This window comes from Carassius auratus, chromosome 41 (assembly GCF_003368295.1).
Source record: "Carassius auratus strain Wakin chromosome 41, ASM336829v1, whole genome shotgun sequence".
NCBI lineage: Eukaryota > Metazoa > Chordata > Actinopteri > Cypriniformes > Cyprinidae > Carassius > Carassius auratus.
Window position 1 is genome coordinate 25,253,830 of NC_039283.1, and position 22,993 is coordinate 25,276,822.

General features: G+C 30.6%; 1 protein-coding gene across 2 annotated transcripts; it reads left to right on the plus strand.

Annotated features, from left to right (window-relative positions):
• Positions 1–8,616: 8,616 nt before the first annotated feature.
• LOC113059387 (RNA-binding protein 24) lies at positions 8,617–21,012 on the plus strand. 2 transcript variants are annotated; one of them, XM_026227852.1, is made up of 5 exons: positions 8,621–8,933; positions 9,838–9,961; positions 11,139–11,193; positions 12,015–12,074; positions 20,426–21,012. In XM_026227852.1, the coding sequence occupies exons 1-5, from the start codon at positions 8,766–8,768 to the stop codon at positions 20,763–20,765; spliced, it is 747 nt and encodes a 248-aa protein (XP_026083637.1). In that variant the 5' UTR covers positions 8,621–8,765; the 3' UTR covers positions 20,766–21,012. The 2 variants fall into 2 exon arrangements, with proteins under 2 accessions (XP_026083638.1, XP_026083637.1); XM_026227853.1 differs by lacking the exon at positions 12,015–12,074 and having other exon boundaries at positions 8,617–8,933.
• The last annotated feature ends 1,981 nt before the right edge of the window (positions 21,013–22,993 follow it).

The following is a 22,993-nucleotide window of genomic DNA, read 5'->3' on the forward strand; positions in this document are numbered from 1 at the left end:
CCAAGAGAAGGTACGTCATCATTTACTCAATCAATCTTCCGGATCCGTTCTTTTCGTCAGCCATTTTTTAACTAGTCTTTTGGTGCGTTCACACAAGACACGAATGAAGCTTTAATCGTTGAAGTCAATGCAAAGATGTGAATAGACATCCTGAATGAGCGATTCGCGTGAATGAGGCGGTGTGAATGACGCGATTCGCGTGAATGAGGCGGTGTGAATGACGCGATTCGCGTGAAATGAGGCGGTGTGAATGACGCGATTCGCGTGAATGAGGCAGTGTGAATGACGCGATTCGCGGGAAATGAGTTGGTGTGAATGACGCGATTCGCGTGAATGAGGCGGTGTGAATGACGCGATTCGCGTGAATGAGGCGGTGTGAATGACGCGATTCGCGTGAATGACGCGACCCGAATTGAAACGGAGTTGAAAAATCTAAACTTTGCCGAAAATTGCGCCGTGTTAACATTAAGACTTGTAGTAGTGACGTGAAAATTATCCAAATAAATTATGGTTGAAATCCACAATGCTCTGTGAACTCAAACTGGCAAAAAGCCCCTCCCTTCACGTGGAATATGGATCCATGTTAGTGATTTTCCACAGTGCGAATGAAGCGAGTAAACTCTACTGTTCTAGCGGGCGTCCAACTGCGTGAGGAATAGTGCGATTTATTCGTGCAAGTAGCGTTTGGTGTGAACACCCCATGAGTCTTAGCCCTTGTCAAATGTGTTTTTTATTGTATCATATTGTCCAGTTAAGTCTTATTCAACTAAATGTCTGAGCATTTTAATTAATCAAAACTTTTTCGTTATGCTGTATAATGGTTAAACGGATTATTTTGCTCAGTTATAATTGCAACTAGAAAGTAAAGTTCGAAGACACACTTTGAAGTTGGCTTGAGAAAGCCATGCCAGAACATTTTAAGTTTATAAAAAGTTTTGACAGCTTTCAGTTTAAAATAGTTTGAAAGATTCAAGTCTGAATGTTGTTAGCATGATTAGCATTTTAGTAGCATGATTAGTATGTTACTAGCATGTTTCTAGGATGATTAGCATTTTACTATCATGTTGTTAGCATGATTAGCAAGTTACTAGCATGCTTCTAGCATGATTAGCATGTTACTAGCATGTTGTCAACATGATTAGCAAGTAGCATGTTGCTAGCATGTTTCTAACATGCATTAATAGTAGAACACTAAGGTGGCTTTCTCAAGACAACTTTAAAATTGTTGTCATTTCAGAAATGTATTTTCTGCATTGCATTAGAAGTATTCCACTTTCACCAATAAACACAAATCAATAGAATGTCATATCAGTAGAACTCACACGGTTTATTTTACCTCCTCTAGTTTATCCATTTATTATAGGCTATTTATTATATAATTTAATATCAAAGACTTGCAGATACTCTCTGTCTACATTATGAAAACTGAACACAAAATAGAAAATAACAGTAATTCCAGTAGCTCTAAATTGCAATTAAATTTCTGTAGTAAAACAACTGCATTTATTCAGAACCTGAGACCCTGGTGGTCATAGTTGAAACTGAAAATATAAAAGTGATGTTTCCAGTATCCTCACAGTGTTTGAGTCCGTCTATTGTGATATTGTGACACTCTAGAGCTTCTCGGAGTTTGAGGACAGTATTTACTCGGAGCCGGGCGACGCTGGTGTCTGAATGCAGAGGTAAAGAAACATCACGGTTTGGTTATTAATGGTTCATTATGGGATGAATCTAAGCTGTAGTGTTCTGACCTCTTGTGGTGATCCATCAGAAGACAGACAGAAGCTGGTTCTAATACTAGACTGATGTTTACTGCACACTGTATGTGCACTGTATATCACATTACATTTTATTATAATTTTTTTTAATGTATAAAATGTGCATAAGTCACATTGGAAATAGAAGATCAAGGTCACCCAGGTAGTATTTATTATGTTTTTTTGGGGTCATTTTTATTAGATTTTTGCATTTATTTAAATGTTTTTATTTGTAATTTTCATTTTAAAGGTTAAGTGATTTTGTAGTTGTTTTTTGGCATTTTATTTTATATATATATATATATATATATATATATATAATATATATATATATAATTTTTTTTGACAGTGAAAATTTCAATTTTTATTAGATAAAAATTTTTATTTCATATTTTCCATTTTTCAGTTTAATTTGATAGTTTTAGTAATTTTATTGTTTTTTTGTCTTTTTATTAAAAATTTTAAATATTTTGAATTAGTTAAGTTTTGCATTTTATTTTCATTTTAAAGGTTTAGTAATTTAGCTTTTGTCTTTTTATAAAAAATAATAATTTGAATTCATTTTTAATTTCATATGTTCATTTTAATTTCAGTTAAAGATTTAGTAGTTTATTTTTTAATGTTAACATTTTTTCTTAATTTATTTCAGTTAATATATATTATAATGGTTTTAGTTACCGATAACAGCCCTGGTATTCAATGCGTAATCCATGCACATTACACACACAGTATCCTGCAGAAACTCGAAACTGTCGTTATACAATCGGTAGCATGTCCAGTCATTTTGGCCAATAGATATTTCTTAGCATGCATGAATTATGCAACTTAAACATATGCACCAGTATCTTCTGCCACATTGTAATGCATTTGTGCCGTAGGGGAGTTTGAGACGGACAGCACAACTTCCTCTTCCACCAGGAAACGGAGGGACTCTGTGAATAACTCCAGCATCAACGGCGTGGAGAAATAAACCTTTGCACACGTGTGGCTCCTGTGAACGGACAGAGACTGGTCAGGTTTGGTCCGAGCGGTCTGCAGTGACCCTGAAAAGCAGCACTGTGTTCAGTTAGTCGACTGACTCTACTTGTTAACTACACAGACTGGTTAACCCGGTTAGATCCCAAACGGTGTTTTCAGTCGCATGCCAGACTCGTAACTGTGCTCACCAGTGTTTTCGACGATGTATTTTACTGTATGCTGACGATCTCAGATCATCTTATCATATCATAATGTGTCTACAAACAATCATGTATTCTGAAGTCAACATGAAACCAGAATTTACCCTTTTTAGTTCTTAAAAACACACTTTTGGTGCATTTGCTGGTGCATGATTTTGAATGTTTTCTGCTCACCAAGGCTGCATTTATTTGATCGAAAAACAAGAAATGTATGTGAAATAATATCACTATTTCAAACAATATAGATGTTCAAATGTAATTTATTCTTGTGTTCAAAGCTGAAAAGTTTAAGAAACATTTCTGATTATTATTATCAGTGTCGTGCTGTGCAATATTTTTGAAGAAACCGTTTTCTTTTAGTACATTATTAATGTCTTTACTGTCACTTCTGATCGATTGAATGCATCCTTGATGAAGAAAAGTATTAATTTCTATAAGTAAACCCCAAATTTACCCCAAAACTTGGGTGGAATGGCTTGTGAAAGGTGTTTCTTGTTGACTTGTTTTCTCCAGACTGAACGTGAAGCTGCTGTCCAGGTTTATGATGATGATGATGATGATGATGATGATGTACTTGAAGCGCAGGATGTTGTATGTGTGTTCGCCATTTTCAATCATTTCTTATCAAAGCTCGTTTCAGCCACTGAATATAAATTCAAGTAATTACGACCTTTTAATCTCTCAACTCTGACTTGTTTTTCAAGGAGATTCATGCATTTCTAAGAGAAATCTTAGCACAGGATTATAACTGATAATTGCGAGACATAAACTTGCAAATGCAAGAAAAAAGTCAGAAATATGAGATTTTTTTTTTTTTGCACAATTCTGATTTTATCTGACATTTCTGACTTTTTCCTTGCAATTTGTTTCACATTTGAGGTTTTAAATTTAAAATGCAATTTAATTAAATTTTTAAAAAATCTAAAATTTCAATTATTAAATCTCAGAAGTTTATATCTTTCAATTCTTGTCTGACAATTTTTTTTTTTATCTCACATTTCTAACTCCCAATTCAGATTTTGTTAAATCTCACCTTTTGATTTATTCTCTCTCAATTCTGATTTAGTCTCACATTTCCCATTTGTTTTTTCTTATTGTACTCTCACATTTCAGATTTTTTTGCATCCCAAGTTTGACATTTTAAATCACAATTTTAATTAATTTGCATGTAAAAAATGATTAAATCTAAGTTGCATTCATCTCCAAAGTTTATATATTTAAATTCTGTCTTGTCTCACAATTTTTTTTCTCTTCCTCACATTTCTGACTTTTAGTCACAGTTTGGATTCTAAGGACGTCTTGCATCTGCAGTTTATGAGCAGTGCAGAGAAAGGCAAAACAACATTACTTTATCACAAAATATAATGCGTATCAGATTCGGGATCCAGAGAAAAGCATCAGAATTTTGAGATTCATGAGCTCCTGTAGTTTTTGGTTTTGCGTGTGTGTGAGTCTCCTGCTTCATCCGTGTGTGTGTGGTATTAATATGATCATCACAGACTGCATGCATGCTTTAATAACTGCGTTACGTTTAATTGCAGGTTTTGTTTGTGTATTAATGACGTGATGCTTCATATCCATCTGCCAAACTCTTGTGAAACACTGCAATGCCTTTCTGTCCTGCTTCTTGTCTTCTTGATATTAAACCTGTAGTTTTCTGTGAAGAAGGGCAGAACGTGACTGAACTCTGCAGCTTTTCATTATATGATGTTTGTTTGCTCGCTATTTACATGCAACTATTAGGAATGTGACTCAATTTTACGATTAAACTTCATCTGTATCTTTTGATTTTTTGTATTTTCCTGTTGGACTTTTCTGCCTTTTATTAAACGACACAATAAATAGAAAAGGCATTTGTTCGTTTGCTCAAAAACAAAAATATTGCAGCCAGATCATCAACGATGACGTTTAATATACAGTTGCATGAAGATTATTATTATTATTATTATTAAATGTATATTTATAGAATGTCATATAATAATACAATTAAATCATAAAATATATATTTAATAATGTAAAATATTTTATAAGTGATATTATATTAATTATACTTAAATATATATATTAAATATAAATATATATTCACACATTTCCATTTTTTTATGTTACAGTAGTACAACAATTATTTGTATATTTATAAAATATCTATAATTCTAAAAGATATATTTGATAAAAATATTGTAAATAATTTTTATTTGTATTGTTAATAGCAATCTTTTAGATTTTAACTTCTATTATATGATTCTCAATTTTTAAATGCGTAATATTAATATTTTATTTTTTTATACAATTTTATGAATATAGTGAATGATGTCGCAGTGAATATGAAGACTATTTTCTTTATGCAAAATATAAAATCCTCACTTTTGTAATGCTTATTATTACTACTAATAATATTATAGATTTGAATTGCTTTTATACAAGTTTATGATTATAGTGAATATAGACTTTTTATACCGGAAAAATCCCACTTTTGTAATGTTTAGAAATTATTTTTATTATTATAAATAATAATATAGATTTGAATTGCTTTTATACAATAATATGTGTGTAGTGAATAATATATAGAATTTTTTTAATGCCAAAAAAAAAAAAATCCCAGTTTTGTTATGTTTATTTAATAATTATATGGATGTGAATTGCTTTAATGCAATTTTATGATTATAGTGAATTATAATAAATAGTCACATTATATTGTATATAATTTTTAAGCAAATTATAATGTCTCCTGTTTTTTTTCTCTTAATTTTAAAGTGAATCTGAATCCATACATTTCTTCTTCATGTGATTCAAGTACTTTGACTTAAAATCCCTATTAAAGTTTTTTCATAATCTGTATATTTTTGTGGTATATTAGCTGTAATTGTAGATTATATGGATTAAAAGGTAATTAAATATATCTAAATGTGCATGTGCATGACTTTAGAAAAAGTTGAATGCTTAATGTACAGTATATATAACACCTGTCCAAATCTAAAGTGATTCTCCGTCTCACCACACGAGGGCGGTACAGACTCCAGTCACGTGATCGTCTCTTATCTTTGCAGTCTGCCGTCTAAAGCTCTCACTCGTCCCTTCGACACTGTTTTGACAGTCATTAGACCAGTATTTATTTATATAAAGCACAACTTGTCCGAAACACTCTGCTTAAAGTGTCTCTCAGTAAGAATCCTCATCTGAATCTCACTAGCGACATTAATTCAGTTTAAATCAAACACATAAAAACTATTTGCTGAAGAAAAATGTTTTGACTTAATAAGTCTAAAAAGTTACATAAGCCATTATGTAAAAGTAATAAAATATTTTCCTTGCATATTATTATAATTTTTTTAACAACCCTAAACAAATTATTGAGTTAAAATATTAAAAATATATAGGCTATATATTATAAAATATTAAATTACATCAATTATAATGATATAGAGTAGTGTTTTGACACTCTTCTGTAAGTTTTGTCAGGGTTATCATCATTCATTAAATCTAAAACTATTAATCAAACGTACACACACACACACACACACACATATGTTACATATATTATATTATATATTATCTGAAGACAATGTTTCGAATTTTCATCTAATCTTAATTTGAAAAGTTAAAATTACTACCTGGAAATAAATAAAACCTGAACTAGAAATAAAGTAAACACAAATACACACACACACACATATATATATATACAATTCAAAATCAAATCAAATAATTTACACAAAAAAGTTACAAAATATTTTCCTTACATCTTGAATAAATGTGGGTTTTCATATTTTAATTATTTTTTACCATGTTGTTCTACATATTTTTATTAAAACTATAACATTTTTTATAATTATTATAATTCATATATTTTATATAAAGGTTTATGTGTGTGTGTTTAACATTAAACATTAATATTAATAAAATATACTGCAAATTTATTTTTCAAGAACAAGGAATTTTAATATATATACATTTGTAAAACATTTGAATATATAATACTATTATTAAACATATATAAATAATAATAGACATACTACAAAATACCTTTTCAAAGAACTTCATATAAAATGTAGAGAATTTTTGCATTATTATTGCAGTAATTGACAAGTAACTAACAGCACCCCAAGAGTAACCCCTTGGTATTATCTCAAAAAATAACTTTAACTTAAAATAATAACTTTAAAAATAACATCCATTCAAGGTAAGAATGTACTACTGTTTATGACCATTTCGTTTGAGTGATTATATCAGGTAATACCAGACGTAGCCTTTCAAATCTGCTGTGCTAACATCTTATGTAGATTACTTTGGGGACATGTTTTATGCTTTTGTACTTTAATATGTGTTCCACCGATTTATGCTAATATGCTAAGTGCAATATTTCTGGTTGGAAATGCCCACAAGCCCTGTTTAGCTTTCGAGCATTTAGTGCCATGAATGGTGTTGTTAATATTTATCTGAAGAACTGTTGATCTCATGAGAAGTGAATACTATTGCTTTCAATGGTTTTACGCAGATTTAGACAGATTCAGTGGAACATTTTTTAAAGCAAAGTGTCTTAATAAACGAATGATTATTTGAAGGAAGTGACTACAACATGTGCATTTTGACAAGAGTGTGTTGTAATATACTTATGTTTTTGAAATCATAAATGATGAAATGTATAGGGGAAAATATAAGTCTTTTATTCAACCCAAAGACAAAAAATGCAAAAAATAAATAAAAATACAAAAAATAACATAAAATAAATGTTGGTTCATTTTGAAATCAACTTGTACTTTATTAAATTAAACATCCATTTTCATATATTTTATGCAGTAATAAACATGATATAAACACTGTAAAATGTTTTGCAACATCCTCAAATGACAGACAAGTAATTGCACAAAAAATATAATTATTAAAAATAATAAACAACACAAATATCCCAGGCAGTCAGTCAAGTTTACATTATTTAGTAAACTAATTTACACTTCATTAATAATAATAATAATAATAATAATCTAATTAATTAAAATCATGAAGCTTATCATTTTCACACCAATTTATTAAAAGTTTAAAACAAAAATGTTTAGGTCCCTTTGTTTTATTTTTTCTCACCATATTATTTATATTTTTTATTGTTACCAAATTCTGTATTTTAGCATTTCTAATTATTTGAATAAAATAAAAATAATGCATAAAATAACTAATTCTTTTTTTTTTCTTTAAATGAGGGCATAAAACTTTAATTTCATTTAGTCAGTATAAATTTGTTTTTTTTTTATTATGGGGGAGGGGGGTATTATAGAAACAAAAATGCTTTTTATTAGACACTTGAAATTAATCAAAAGTCATTTATAAAGTAAAGACATTTATTATGTTACAAAAGTAAAAACAAAAAAACAATATGCTGATACAAGTGTGTAGTGTGTGTGTGTGTGTGTGTGTGTGTGTATATATATATATATATACACACACACACACACATATATGTATATACAGTGCATTAAATCATTGCTTTAGTATATCATCTGAACCGGCAACAGGAACCAAAAATATTCTGGCATTTAAACTGATAAAATTAATCATTGATCACGTGACAGTGAGTAAGCAATAAGGTCAACCATTGAGGGAAGGTGGAGATGATTCTAAACAGGGGCGTGGTTAGACCGGGCAGTGGGCGTGGCGTTGACATCTGGGGCGTGGCTTGCGTCCGCGTGTGAGTGAGAGCCTCCAAAACCGAGCGGCTTGTTGAGTTTTGTCGCCTGACAGACGCGCTCGTTCGCTCCGGTTCTCTCTACCTCATATCAAATCACCCGTGCTCTGTTCCTGCTGCTGAAACTTTGACCCTGTCTGAGTCGTCGTGAGGATGCACAGCTCTCAGAAGGACACCACATACACCAAGATCTTCGTCGGAGGTCTTCCGTATCACACCACCGACTCCAGCCTCAGGAAATACTTCGAGGTGTTTGGAGAAATCGAGGAAGCTGTTGTCATTACTGACAGACAAACGGGGAAATCCAGAGGCTATGGATTTGTAAGCTATCTATCTATCTATCTATCTATCTATCTATCTATCTATCTATCTATCTATCTATCTATCTATCTATCTATCTATCTATCTATCTATCTATCTATCTATGTCTGTCATCAATGTAATTTTTTAAAAGTTACTATTCATAGATCAGAGATACTGTTATAGTTTTTATTTTGAACCAGTTTTCATTTTTATATTTTCCATTTATATTTGAGTTTTAGTGAGAGTTTTAATAATTTTCCTAAGATTCCGTATTTTTTTGAAATTATATTTATTTGTGTATATATATATATATATATATATATGTATATATGTATTTATTTATACATATATTATTTATTACTATAAATACGAGTTTTTATTTGTATATTTTCCCTTTTTATTTGAGCGTGTTTTAATAAATCTCCTCTATGATTTAGTAATTATAATTAGTAATAAGTAATTATATATATATATATATATATATATATATATATATATATATATATATATATATATATATATATATATATATAGTTTTTTGTGTTTTTTTCCAATAAAATTTTAAAGTAGCCTACATTTCAAGTAACAAAACTTTTTTTTTTTATTATTTCAGTTTTAGTTTTAGTTAGCTATAGTATCCCTGATCATTATTATTAGTATGTCTATCGTTATCAGTGTTATTTTAGTATCATTGAGCTACTATTGGTTTTTTTATATGTTTTACATTTTTATAGTAATTGTTGTACAATTTCTAGTGATTTTGTTGTGCTTTTGTAAATTAAAGTGATACATTTTGCTTTGTCAGCTATGAAATATTCTATTTCAAGTAATGAAAGTGTGTTTTTTTTGTACACTGATTGTTGTGTGTCACATTCACACGGAGCATCACTTCTCTTGTGCTCCTCGTCTCATGTATGTGTAGGTGACGATGTCCGATCGAGCCGCGGCAGAAAGAGCCTGTAAAGACCCAAACCCCATCATAGACGGGAGGAAAGCCAACGTCAACCTGGCGTACCTCGGGGCTAAACCACGGATCATGCAGCCGGGTAAGAAGATCCGGTCACTCGCCGGCCGCAGACCCAAATACATGCAACACACACAAGCTGCATGACAGAGAGCATCACACGCTGGCTCCTAAATGAGCCGAAGCCTTCAGGTGCAATCTGAGATTTCACACAGTGATGCTTGTGTAACTGTGGAACAGCACGGGTATTTGTGAAATGCAATAAGATACAAAACATTGGGAAAGTTGTTTCCAGGATTGATTGCATGCATATATTTTGTAACCAATTTAATGTGAATATTTTAGTTTTTATTAACGTTTTTGAACAGCAAGAATTTTAATGTTTTTTAAAGAAGTCTCTTCTGCTTACCAAACCTGCATTTATTTGATTGTAAAAACAGCTAAAACAGTAATATTATTAAATATTTTTACTATTTCAAATAACTGTTTTCTGTGTGAATCTGTGTTAAAGTGTAATTTATTTCTGTGATGCTCCGCTGTATTTTCAGCATCATTCCTCCAGTCTTCAGTGTCACATGATCTTCAGAAATCATGAAAATATGATGATTTTTTTGCTCAATAAATATTTATTATTATTATTATTATTATTATTACGGTTTAAAACTGTATTCTTCAATGAATAGAAATCAGCATTTATCTGAAATAAAAGGCATTTATTTACATTATACACTCTACCATTCAAAAGCTTTGAGTCAGTATCTTTTTTATTTTGAGAAATAATAATAGAAATTAATGTTTATTTAGAAAGGATGCTTTTAATTGATCAAAGGTGATGATAAATTCAAAATTTAGAATGTTACAAAATATTTCTGATTTCTTTTGAACTTTCCATTCATCAAAGAAACCTAAAAAAAATATACTCCTCTGTTTTCAACATAACAATAATAAATGTTTTTTCTAAAGGATCATGTGACACTGAAGACTGGATGAATGATGCTGAAAATTCAGCAGCGTATCACAGAAATAAATTCAATTTTAAAAGATATTCAAATATAAAGCAGTTATTTTAAATAGTAAAAATATGTTACAATATTACTGCTTTAGGTGTATTTAGAATCAAATAAATGCAGGTTTGGTCTTTAAAAACACACAAAATTTTACTGTTCAAAAACGATTTACTTTTGGTCATTATATACGTTTTTCTTGTTTTATTAAACTATAAAAGGAAATAAATTCATATAGGTTGCGTTTTTTAACAGGGTTTTCATTTGGTGTCCCCCAAATACACCCTACCTTTATCCAACGGCCTTATGGGTAAGTATAACAACATGACTGTATATTGTTTCTGTAACTTAATCAGTTTTAAAGGAATATTCACCCAAAAATGAACATTTGTCAAGAATGTGATCAACTTCTGAGTTCATCCAAGATTAGGATGAGTTTGTTTCATCATCAGATTTGGAGAAATGTAGCATTGCATCGCTTGCTCTGCTGTGAATGGGTGCCGTCAGAATAAGAGCTGATAAAAACATCACAATAATCCACAGCGCTTAAGTCCATCAGTCAACATCTGGCTTTTCTTTCAATTTTTAATTTCTCTTCTCAAGTGAATCTACATTTTTAAACCAAATGCATTTTTATCGTTAGACTATAATCATCTCGTATTTAATTTATCTATACTGAGCCGAGAGTATCATCACTCCAAAGTTCACTGAAAGAAAATCTTACAATATATAGACAATTTAACATGTATATTGTTAAATATGAGAATATTCTGACGGCACCCATTCACTGCAGAGCAAGTGATGCAGTGCTACACTTCTGACGAAGAAACAAACTATCAGCCAATCATCTTCTCTCATTCCTCTAAATCCTGTTCAGTAAAATCACGATCTTATTTAAGACTAATTATAAGTGCTTTAAAGGTGTTGTGTGTCATTTTTATGACATTCTTGTGTCACGTTAGAAGTAAATACTTCATAGGTTGATTCCTGACTTTTGAAAATGACACACTTCACTTCAAAGATGAATTGGTGATGATCAGCAGCATCATGTTTCTACTCTTTAAAGTGTTGATTTCTGTGCATTGTAGATGGATTCCTGTGTCATATAACGCTGTTCTCCTTGTGTCGTAGAGATAGTGAGGACGATCATTCCCCGTTACTGTATCCTCCCCCTTTCCGCCAGGTTATGAGGTGTGTGCGTCTGCATTTTACCTGTGTGGATGCTGTGTGCGTTTTATTTGCTTACCTCCTGAAAAGTCTTGGTCTTCGTCTGTGTCTTCCTCTTCCTCTTCGCAGCCGTGACTCAGTGTTACTGTCTCTCTCTGATCTGACAGGCTCGCGTTTGGTTAACGTTACCTAAGAAGTGAACGAGCCGAACAAAGTCAGAAATCATAAGCGCTACCAGTAGACTCAAACATGATGGTGATTAGCTTGCATGAACGTTGTTGTTGTTGGTGTTTTTGGAGAGTAGCTTTGGTGTGCGTTTGAATCTGAAGTGGTTTTTATAGCTAAACCGTGTGCTTTAATAGAAATGAGTGTAAAGGGTAAGACGTGGGGGATTCGTGCTGATGGTCGTATCTTTTGCCATTTTCCATGTTCTTTCTCGATTTGATGATTGTGCACAGCTTGTTTGAGTTTATTTGTTTTTTCATTTAAACAGGCGTTTCGGCATTTTGTTGTTGAAGGGCTCAGAGTTTCCCTTTAAAACAAAACAACTCACGAATTGCATGCTGCTGTGGATCTTGTGCCTCTAATTGAGTATTTTACTAATGAATCATTTGCCTTTTATTTGTCTTTTCTTCTTACAGTGACTTAGATTCTCTTTTTCTGAAACCTCTTTGTTAATTCAATTCTGTGCCAGGCTTTTAATACAGTTTTGGTGTTTACATATTTCTAAAATATTCTAGAATAAGCTAAAAATAAAATATTCAGAGTTTGGTGTTACCATCTTTCTAAAAAAACATTATATATATATATATATATATATATATATATATATATATATATATATATATATATATATATATGTATATATATATATATGTATATGTATATATATATATATGTATATATGTATATATATATATATATATATGTATATATGTATATATATATATATGTATATATATATATATATATATATATATATATATATATATATATATAAATATATATATAAATAAAATATTCAGCTGATTTGAATACAGTTTGAGGCTTCCATATATATAAAATAAAATAAGCTAATATAAAATAAAATATTCTGCTGATTTTGATATATTTTGGTTTTAACAAATTCATAGAATAAATTAAAATAAGCTCAAATAAATTATTCAGATCATTTTAATACAATTTTGATTTTACCATATTTCTAAAATAAAATAAGATAAGCTAAAATAAAATGTTGGTGTTAACGTATTTCTAAAATAAAATAAGCTAAAATAAAATATACATTTTTATATTTTATTTGATTTCAGTTAAAGTTTATACTATTATAGTTTTAATTAATATTTTGAATCAGATTTTTATTTTTATATATTTTTTGTTTTAATTTTACGTTTTGTTTGTTGTATTATTATGTTGCATGTTTTTGTTTTCTTTAAATACATTGTTATATTTTATTTTATTTTTTAGTTATTTAAGTGCAATGTTCCCTTTGCAACTATCTGAAATGAAATATATATTTTTACATTTTGTATATAAGTTAATTTTTTTATGTTTTAGTTAACTAAATTACATACTATTTCTAAGCTAAAATCTTGATACTCTAAAAATACGTAGCATACATTTACATTTATTCATTCATCTAACAAAATGAGGAGTACGATGAAAAATTAATTTCAAATATCACCCAGAATACATAGATATTGGGTAAAATAGTCCATTGTAAATTCATTGAAATGTTTTGATCAATGTTTTCTGTATTGCAGGTATATTTATATTTGACATTTCTCTCATTTCACAATGAACTGAAATGTTGCCTTGGCAACTAGCTGAAATAAAATAAGTTTAAGGCTTTTTTCTTTTCTTTTTAATTAGTTGTGTTTAGGTTTTGTGAAAGTTTTGGTAATTTTGTTGTGTGCTTTTGTCATTTTTTTTAATACTTTTTTTTTATATATGTCTAAATAGTTTACCATTTTAGTACATAAAGTTGATTAAACCACATTAATAGTACATTAATACATTAGTACATTAACCAACAGATCCTCCTGTCAACCTTACCAAAGTCTAATCTATCAGATCCTTCAAAGTATCTTGGAGAGGAGAGGTGTCCACGTCTCAACTTCTAACTACTGGGGTGCCTCAGGGCTCAGTTCTTGGACCACTTCTCTTCTCTGTCTACATGGCATCATTAGGTTCTGTCATTCAGAAACATGGCTTTCATACCACTGCTATGCTGATGACACTCAACTCTACCTCTCATTCCATCCTGATGATCCGACGGTAGCTATTCACATCTCAGCTTGTCTAACAGACATTTCTTCCTGGATGAAGGACCATCACCTTCAACTCAACCTTGCCAAGACAGAACTGCTTGTGATTCCAGCAAACCCATCGTTCCATCACAATTTCACCATCAAGTTAGGCACATCAACCATAACTCCTTCAAAAACAGCTAGAAGCCTTGGAGTTATGATTGATGATCAGCTGACTTTCTCAGACCACATTGCTAAAACTGTCCGATCCTGCAGATTTGCTTTATTCAACATCAAGAAGATCAAGCCCTTTCTTTGGGAACATGCTGCACAACTCCTTGTTCAAGCTCTTGTTCTGTCCAGACTGGACTATTGCAATGCTCTCTTGTCAGGTCTTCCAGCCAATTCTATCAAACCTTTACAATTAATCCAGAACGCGGCAGTAAGATTAATTTTTAATGAGCCAAAAAGAATACACGTCACACCTCTGTTAATATTATTTATCGTTAATATTTGTCTACAAAACCTCAATTGGCTCTGCACCCCTTTACCTAAATTCATTACTTCAGTCTCTGGAAGCTTGTGTTCTGCAAGTGAACTTCACTTTATTGTTCATCTCAAAGAGGCACAAAATCTTAGACTTAGACTTAGTCTTCAAGAAACGGCTAAAAAAAACACATCTCTTCCATTTTATCTGAAGCTCTAATTCTACCACTCTATTCTAATTCTATGCTTTATATATAATTAAAATAATTAAAAAAAATGTATTTCAATGAAATAAAATGTTTGTTTTTCGTACTTTATTTGATTTCGGTTAAAGTTCATACTATTATAGTTTTAATTATAATTCTGGATTTTGTCGTGTGTTTTTGTCATTTTGTTATTTATTTTAGTTTTTATTTATTTTGTACATCCTTGTCTTTGCAACTAGCTGAAATAAAATACATTTTTATATTTTGTTTTATTTCAGTTAGGTCTCAGTGCTTAGAATGTAACGTATGCATTGCATTCTAATACATTTCAAAATGCAACAGCATGTGACATTGAGTTTGCATATGAACATCTATTCATGTTAAAAATTGGGGCCTAAGAAACCACAGTTTTGCACTGTATGGTACTGCTGACCGATCAGCTCGTCCCAATCAAAGACAATGTAAGTCCCAGAGAAGAGCAGCTGCAGCGCTGTACTTTAGTGTGGAGCACAACGACATTCAGAGCGGCGCGAGACAACAGGTGTTCAGAGACACCAGAGATCAGCCCCTCTGTTTGCCATTTACAATAGCTTAAATTAGCCCTGAACTCTAGCAACCCCCAAATGTTCAGGACATGAAGGAGAAAAATATGTTCGTAGTAAGAAAGTTGCTGCTGCGGCCTAGTAACAGGGGTATTTTTAACAATGACACACTCTGGATCTGGGTTAGGTTATATTTTTTACCAAGTTCATAATGATATGTTGTATTAAATCTCCTCTTATCTAAGTTTCTGATAGCGGTGTGTTGGATTAATTAGAAAAATGTATATATACTTAATAATATACAGTATATAAACCATATAAAAAGGTAATTGAGTTTTTTTTATAATAAATTCTAAGAAAAGTCTGAATTGTTAGTTCTAAACTTCACAATTGTGAGAAACAAAACTGGAATTGCGAGAAAAAAAATCAGCTGAAAATATTATATGAAATTTTAGAAATTTTTTTTAAGTTTGAAGAATGAAATGTACTCTATAGAATTTGATATAAATAATTTTGATAAAAGCCTGAATAATTAAATGTATTTAAAAATTCTGCGGGGAAAGTAAAAATTACGATTTGTAATTTTAGGATGTTTAAAAATTATGAAGTATGAAATAAAAAATTTGAATTCTGAGAAAAAAAGGCAAAATTTACAAGATGTAATTTTATAAAAATCCTGAATTATGAAATGTAATTTTAGAATTCCGAGTAAAAATTATGAAATGTAACTTTATAATTTTTTGTAAAAAATTATGACCTGTCATTTTAGAAATTTTAGTAAAAATTATGACCTGTAATTTTAGAATTTTTAGTAAAAATTATGACCTGTAATTTTTAGACATTTTTGTAAAAATTATGACCTGTAATTTTAGAACTTTAGTAAAAATTATGACCTGTAATTTTAGAAGTGTTAGTAAAAATTATGACCTGTAATTTTAGAAATGTTAGTAAAAATTATGACCTGTCATTTTAGAATTTTTTGTAAAAATTATGACCTGTAATTTTAGAATTTTTTGTAAAAATTATGACCTGTAATTTTAGAATTTTTAGTAACAATTATGACCTGTAATTTTAGATTTTTTTGTAAAAATTATGACCTGTAATTTTAGATTTTTTTGTAAAAATTATGAAATGTAATTTTAGAATTCTGAGTAAAATTATGACCTGTCATTTTAGAAATTTTTGTAACAATTATGACCTGTAATTTTAGATTTTTTTGTAACAATTATGACCTGTAATTTTAGAATTTTTAGTAACAATTATGACCTGTAATTTTAGAATTTTTTGTGAAAATTATGACCTGTAATTTTAGAAATGTTAGTAAAAATTATGACCTGTAATTTTAGAAACGTTAGTAAAAATTATGACCTGTAATTTTAGAAATTTTAGTAAAAATTATGACCTGTAATTTTAGAATTTTGAGTCAAAATTATGAAAGGTAGTTTTAGAATTCTTAGGGGGAAAAAGCCAAAACTATGTAATTTTAGAATTTTGTGAAAAAGTCAGAATAATTTTAGAGTTCAGAATTAAAAATTATGAGATTTTGAAAAAGGTCACAAAGTCAAAATTACAAGACGTAATCATCAAACTCTAAGAAAATAGTCAGAATAGCAAGATGTAATTTTTTATTCCTGTGAGGGAAAAAAATGAAATTGTGAGTTATAATTTTAGAATTAAAAAAATGTGCGATCTAGATTCTGAATACTGAGAAGATTTTAAGATCGCAAACTTTTGTGTGATATATTTTCTAAAAAAAAAAATGCAATAACCTCCTTTTTTATATTTGTTGTTTTGGAAATAAACTTCCATAAGTGCTACATGCCAATCATCTAGTGAGCTTTGTTGTTCCTGCATCTGATTGGTTTACAGTGGGCCGTTTTACTCTTCCAGATGAATTGTGAAGCACAGTAATGTGTAGTGTGTGTTGATGGCGGTTCAGGACTGGGTTAAAGTGTCGGGCCATGTGTTGCTGATAGGAGCGTTGCTCATCTTTCCGTTTATGACAGCAGGGCAACAGAAATAGCCTCTCCACAGCCGTCCCATCACTCCAGCAGACTGACAGTAAGGAATGGCCTGTTACACACTCCCAACTCATCTACGGCCACATTTAACACCAGCACCTGTTGTTTGTGCATGTTTGCTGCTCAGGACTCATTTCAGCCATGGAGAATTACAAATGAAATCTGCCCGGCAACATATGGACGTGTCTTAGCGGTGATTATTTCTGCAGTTTGTCCGGTGCTGCAAGTGGCTCAGAAATGAAACGCTTCGTCTTTAAACTTCCAGCTTTAGCATAAATGACTCCAGGCATCTTTACACTGTCAAATTAAAAGTCCTGTTTGCAGTTTTAGCTGTTTAGATAACAGATGTTATAGCTGAAGTCAAAGTATTTGAACAGTAAGATTTTAAAGAAGTCTCTTCTGCTCACCAAGGCTGCATTTATTTGATCCAGAATACAACAAAAAGAGTAAAATTATGAAATATTTTTACTATTTAAAATAAGTGTTTTCTATGTAAAATATCTGTTAAAGTGTAATTTATTTCTGTGATGCTCCGCTGTATTTTCAGCATCATTCCTCCAGTCTCCAGTGTCACATGATCATTCTAGATTTGCTGCTCAAAAACCATTTATTATTACAATAAAATTTTTAAGATTGAGTCATTTTTTTCAGGATTCTTTGATGAACAGAAAGATCCAAAGATCAGCATTTATCTGAAAAAAAGCATTTTTTCCTAACAACAGAAAATTATAGAAATTATTGCTTTTTTTTAGCAAGGGTGCTTTAAATTGATCAAAAGTGATGATAAAGATATTTATAATATTAATAAAGATTTTTATTTCACACTATTTTCATGATTTCTGTAGATCACGTGACACTAAAGCCTGGAGGAATGATGCTGAAAATACAGCTGCACAACAAAATTGTGAAAAAAATAAATAATTTACAGTATAACAGAGATTCACACAGAAAACAGATGCTAAAAATGCAGCTTTGATCTCCGAAATAAATTATATTTTAAAATATATTAAAAGGGAAAGCAGTTATTTTAAATAGTAAAACTATTTCACAATATTACTGTTTTTGGTTTATTTAGAATCAAAGAAATGCAGGTTTGGTGAGCAGAAGAGACTTCTTTAAAAAAATTGAAAAAAAATTACTGTTCAAAAACTCTTGACTGGAAGAGTATATAATTAATTAATTTATTTTGCATTTTGCATTTTAACAAAGCACATTCACCTCCCGGTTACTCAACTTTATAAATTTTTTTATTTATCATTGCAAGATTTTCTGTGCTGCCTTCGATTTCAAATATTGTTAAAACTGAAAAATAAAAAACAATGTGGCACAAATCATTAATATTTGAAATTAAAATAAAAAAATGCCAAGATGCATTCACAAATTAAAACCTGTTTTTTTATTTTTTTTATTTTTTTTTTGGGGGGGGGGGGGGGTACATAATTATCTTAATTAATGTCAGTCAAGTATTTTTTTTATTTAGTTTTTCATTTGATTTTGGGGTGTAATGTGTTTTAATGATTTGTGGTTGTGTTTCTTTGCAGTGTAAAGATGCTGAAAACCCAGTTTAAGCGCTTGCTGAAGTTTCTTATGAAGTTGGACGTTAGATTTGGTGTATTTAGCAGATTTCCGCTCTTATTTCTCTTCAAGCGTTGTGTGTGTGTGTGTGTGACGTGTGAACGCACGCGAGTGTGAAACTGGATTTCTCCTCTTTCTTTTCAAGATTGTTTGGTGTGTCCGTAACATTGACCCTGGTAATTACTGCAGAATTGCTTTCAAAGCTACACTCAATTTTATTTTATTTTTTTGAAGGGTGTTTTCTTTACTGATTGATCTGCTTTGATATCCATTCATCTTTATTTGATTTGAGAGCAAGGTTAGACAATATTACGACCTGAACTCGAGTTTGCAAGTGATAAGCCATGATATATCAGCAATTGAAACCTCATTAAGAAAATGGTCTGTTAGTGAACACTGTTAATGACTGATGATGACGTTCATTTAGTGAGTTGGGATTCACTCATTAAGTCTGATTCATCAAGTACAAGCCTAATGAATGTCTGTGTTAATCATTCATAAATCGTATGGTTCATTTGACACATGCAAAATAATATGGATCCGAAATTAGATGCGTTTAAAAATAGTAATATTTACCTTGATTTTTGTGTTTTCTTCGTTTGATATTTGATCTTAAGTTTGCATGAAATTATTTCTGTTGTTTCCTTAACAAACTGGTAAAAAAAATTATTATAACAAAAAAATAAAGACAATTTTCACATTTGAAGATCGAGTGTCAAGAGCTTTGACAAATAAAAGCTATTAAAAAAATAATAATAATTAAAAGAGGCGATTCTAAGACAGATTTATTGAGGCCTTCATATGTTAATTTCAGTTTATTTCACTTTTAGCACCGTTTTCATAAAAAGGGTATATAAAAAAATTAATGAAAACTGAAAAAAGGTTTATACGAGAAATATATTCAGTTAAACTCTATACAATATTTAATTTGATTTAAAAAAAAGGTTGATGCATTAAAAATGAAAACCGAAGTTTCACTTCCGTTCGAAATCTGTATAAACTTTACACCATCTTACATAAACGAAAAATAATAATAATTCAACTTGTATTTCACGAATAAAGCCTATAGTTTTTTTTTTATTAGCATCTGCATTGATAGATTCAGTCTAAAAATGTTCAAAACAATAATGCATTTTTCTTGTAAATCCCTGAAAAGCTGTTGCACCTTCTGATGTGACTGATCACATTGACTCTTCCCAGCATGCTCCACTGTTGACGTGAATAACCCTGTGCTGTTTCATGTCGAGGTCCATATATGGCTCGTTTCCTGTCTGATCACGTGATCTCTGTGTCCCCCAGGATCCCCGCTCACTATGTGTACCCGCAGGCGTTCGTTCAGCCCAGTGTGGTGATCCCTCACGTCCAGCCGTCTGCAGCGTCGGCGGCGGCGTCCCCGTACCTGGATTACACCGGAGCCGCGTACGCGCAGTACTCCGCCGCCGCCGCTACGAGCGCTGCAGCCGCCGCCGCGTACGAGCAGTACCCGTATGCAGCGTCGCCGGCCGCCGCGGGTTACGTCACTGCCGCAGCGGGGTACGGTTACGTGCAGCAGCCGCTCGCTTCTCCTGCACCGGGAGCCGCAGCCGCCGCCTTCGCTCAGTATCAGCCGCAGCAGCTGCAGACGGACCGCATGCAGTGACCGTTCCACACAAACCTACTGATATACCTTTTTTATTCTTCTCTTTTATTTGTAGTATTTAATATTTATTATGGAGTAGAACACTGTAGTTTTATAATAATAATATTGTTTAGTACTCACTCCTGTGTCATTAAAAACCCTTGTATTGCTTTTTTTTTTTTTTTTTTTTTTAATGGTTTTGTTGTTAAAGCACCATCAAATTGTTAAAATTTCTGCTTTTGTGTCACAAGATGTTTCGACAAGTGAATTCGTTTTTAGGTGAGGTGTTTATTTAAAGGAATAGTTCACCCAGCAATGAAATTTGGATGAATTAGCATTGCATCACTTGCTCTGCAGTGAATGGGTGCTGTCAGAATGAGAGTCTGATAAAAACATCCCAATAATCCACAGCACTCCAGTCCATCAGTGAACATCTGGAGAAGACAAAACCTGAAACACATCCAGCATTAAGATGATTTTAACTCAAACACATAGAGTCTATAATCCATAATAACACTTCCTCCAGTGAAAAAGTGTTCTGGTCTGAATCAGGAGAGAAATCTGCACAGATCAAGCAGCGTTTAAACAGATCTGTGGCTGGATTTTGATGTGTTATTATGAATAATGGACTTTTTTTGTGTGTGTGTGAGTGAACTATTCCTTTAAATGCATCACTTTATCGTATATTGGTCTAAACAAAGTGCCTTCTAGGATCACAGACCGTCAAGAAATGAAGGATTTGATGTGTGTCTGTGTTCAGCGTCTACACCTCAGTGCCTTAATACCACAAACTAACTGGTTCGTTTTATATTTATTACTACATTTTTAAAAATAAACGCTATGTGCACTGTTGGATTAATGTGCCTTTATTACGGTTTATAGACGTTAATGTCACTGAACTGGATTTGTTGTGGCCTTTGTGTTATTTCATGTAAGTAACATTTATGAAGGAACAAATCATATGTGCATCTATACAATTTATGTCCAAGGATTTGTGTTTTGATGTAGTTTGCTCTTTGTTTGTACGGTCTGTTGATGAAAATACATTGCAGATTATTAGAGTATCACATGGAATAAGTAACATTTGATTTAAAATCAAAAAGAAAGTGTATCAGATATTTGTGATGATTTATTAAAAAGTATCTCATCTCATTTTTTTCCTGTGTATTTATTATGCCATTTTAAAGTTTATATATATATATTTAATATTTAATTTTCGCTAAAGTTCTAGTACTTTTGTGCTTTATAAAGTTTCTACATTTAATTTATTTCAAGTGGCATGGTTTTAGTTTCAGTTGCATGCTGTGTTTTATAAGTAAATCGGTTCATTTCATTTTAAAGTTATTTTCTGTATTAAAAGTCTAGTGTGATGCCTTTAAAACAGGTTTTGCAGAACAAATTGTTGATTTAATCACAACATAGTGTGGTTTGTGTTTAGTGAAACCTAAATAAACGATCAAAACTAAGTTACAGATTACAGATATTAACTAAACCGATGGCTTTTCTATTTATTAAAGAGCTAATTATTACATAAAACAAGAATATGATTCAATCTGCTTACAGTAACATGAGGTCCAACACTGACATCTGCTGGATATGAAATGTCTTTTAACCAGTAAACATCACTTATTTTATCTAGATGTATTTTTTCTAGCAAACTTTTACATTATTAACATTACTAACAATGTATTAAATTATACTGTAAAACAAAATAAATTATTTATTATTAAAATCGCATGAAATCGTAGGCCTAAATAAAATGTATTCAATTAAAATGCAAGATTAATACATAATTTATTATTTTTATTACTATTGAAACAGATACATTTAAAATAAAAAAATACTGAAATGTTACATTATGATGTAAAATAAAGAAATAACTTATAGTTCAAATATATTATTTTACTACAAAAATACTGAATACTGAATGCCAAAAATATAAATAATTTACTATTAAAAAATATATGAAATTATAAGTTATCATTTTAATAAATAATGTATTATTAAAGTAAATTAACAAAATAAAATAAAACTACTGAAATGTATTAAATGATAATTAAAATAAATAATTTAATAATATATTATTACAATAATTCCTAAACAAGCTAAATAAAACATTACTCAAAGATTGTAAATTATAATGTAAAATGAGTTTATAAATGTATAAATAATTTACAAAACAATAAAAATAAAACATTACTAACAATGTATTCAGTTGTAATGTAAAATAAAATATTAGAATTTTTACA

Excerpts from the sequence above, each read along its gene's own strand:
- LOC113059387 (XM_026227852.1), top strand. The coding sequence starts at position 8,766 with ATGCACAGCTCTCAGAAGGACACCACATACACCAAGATCTTCGTCGGA. Across the intron at positions 9,962-11,138 it reads ACCACGGATCATGCAGCCGG|GGTTTTCATTTGGTGTCCCC; the intron begins GTAAGAAGATCC and ends GTTTTTTAACAG. Across the intron at positions 12,075-20,425 it reads CCTTTCCGCCAGGTTATGAG|GATCCCCGCTCACTATGTGT; the intron begins GTGTGTGCGTCT and ends TGTGTCCCCCAG.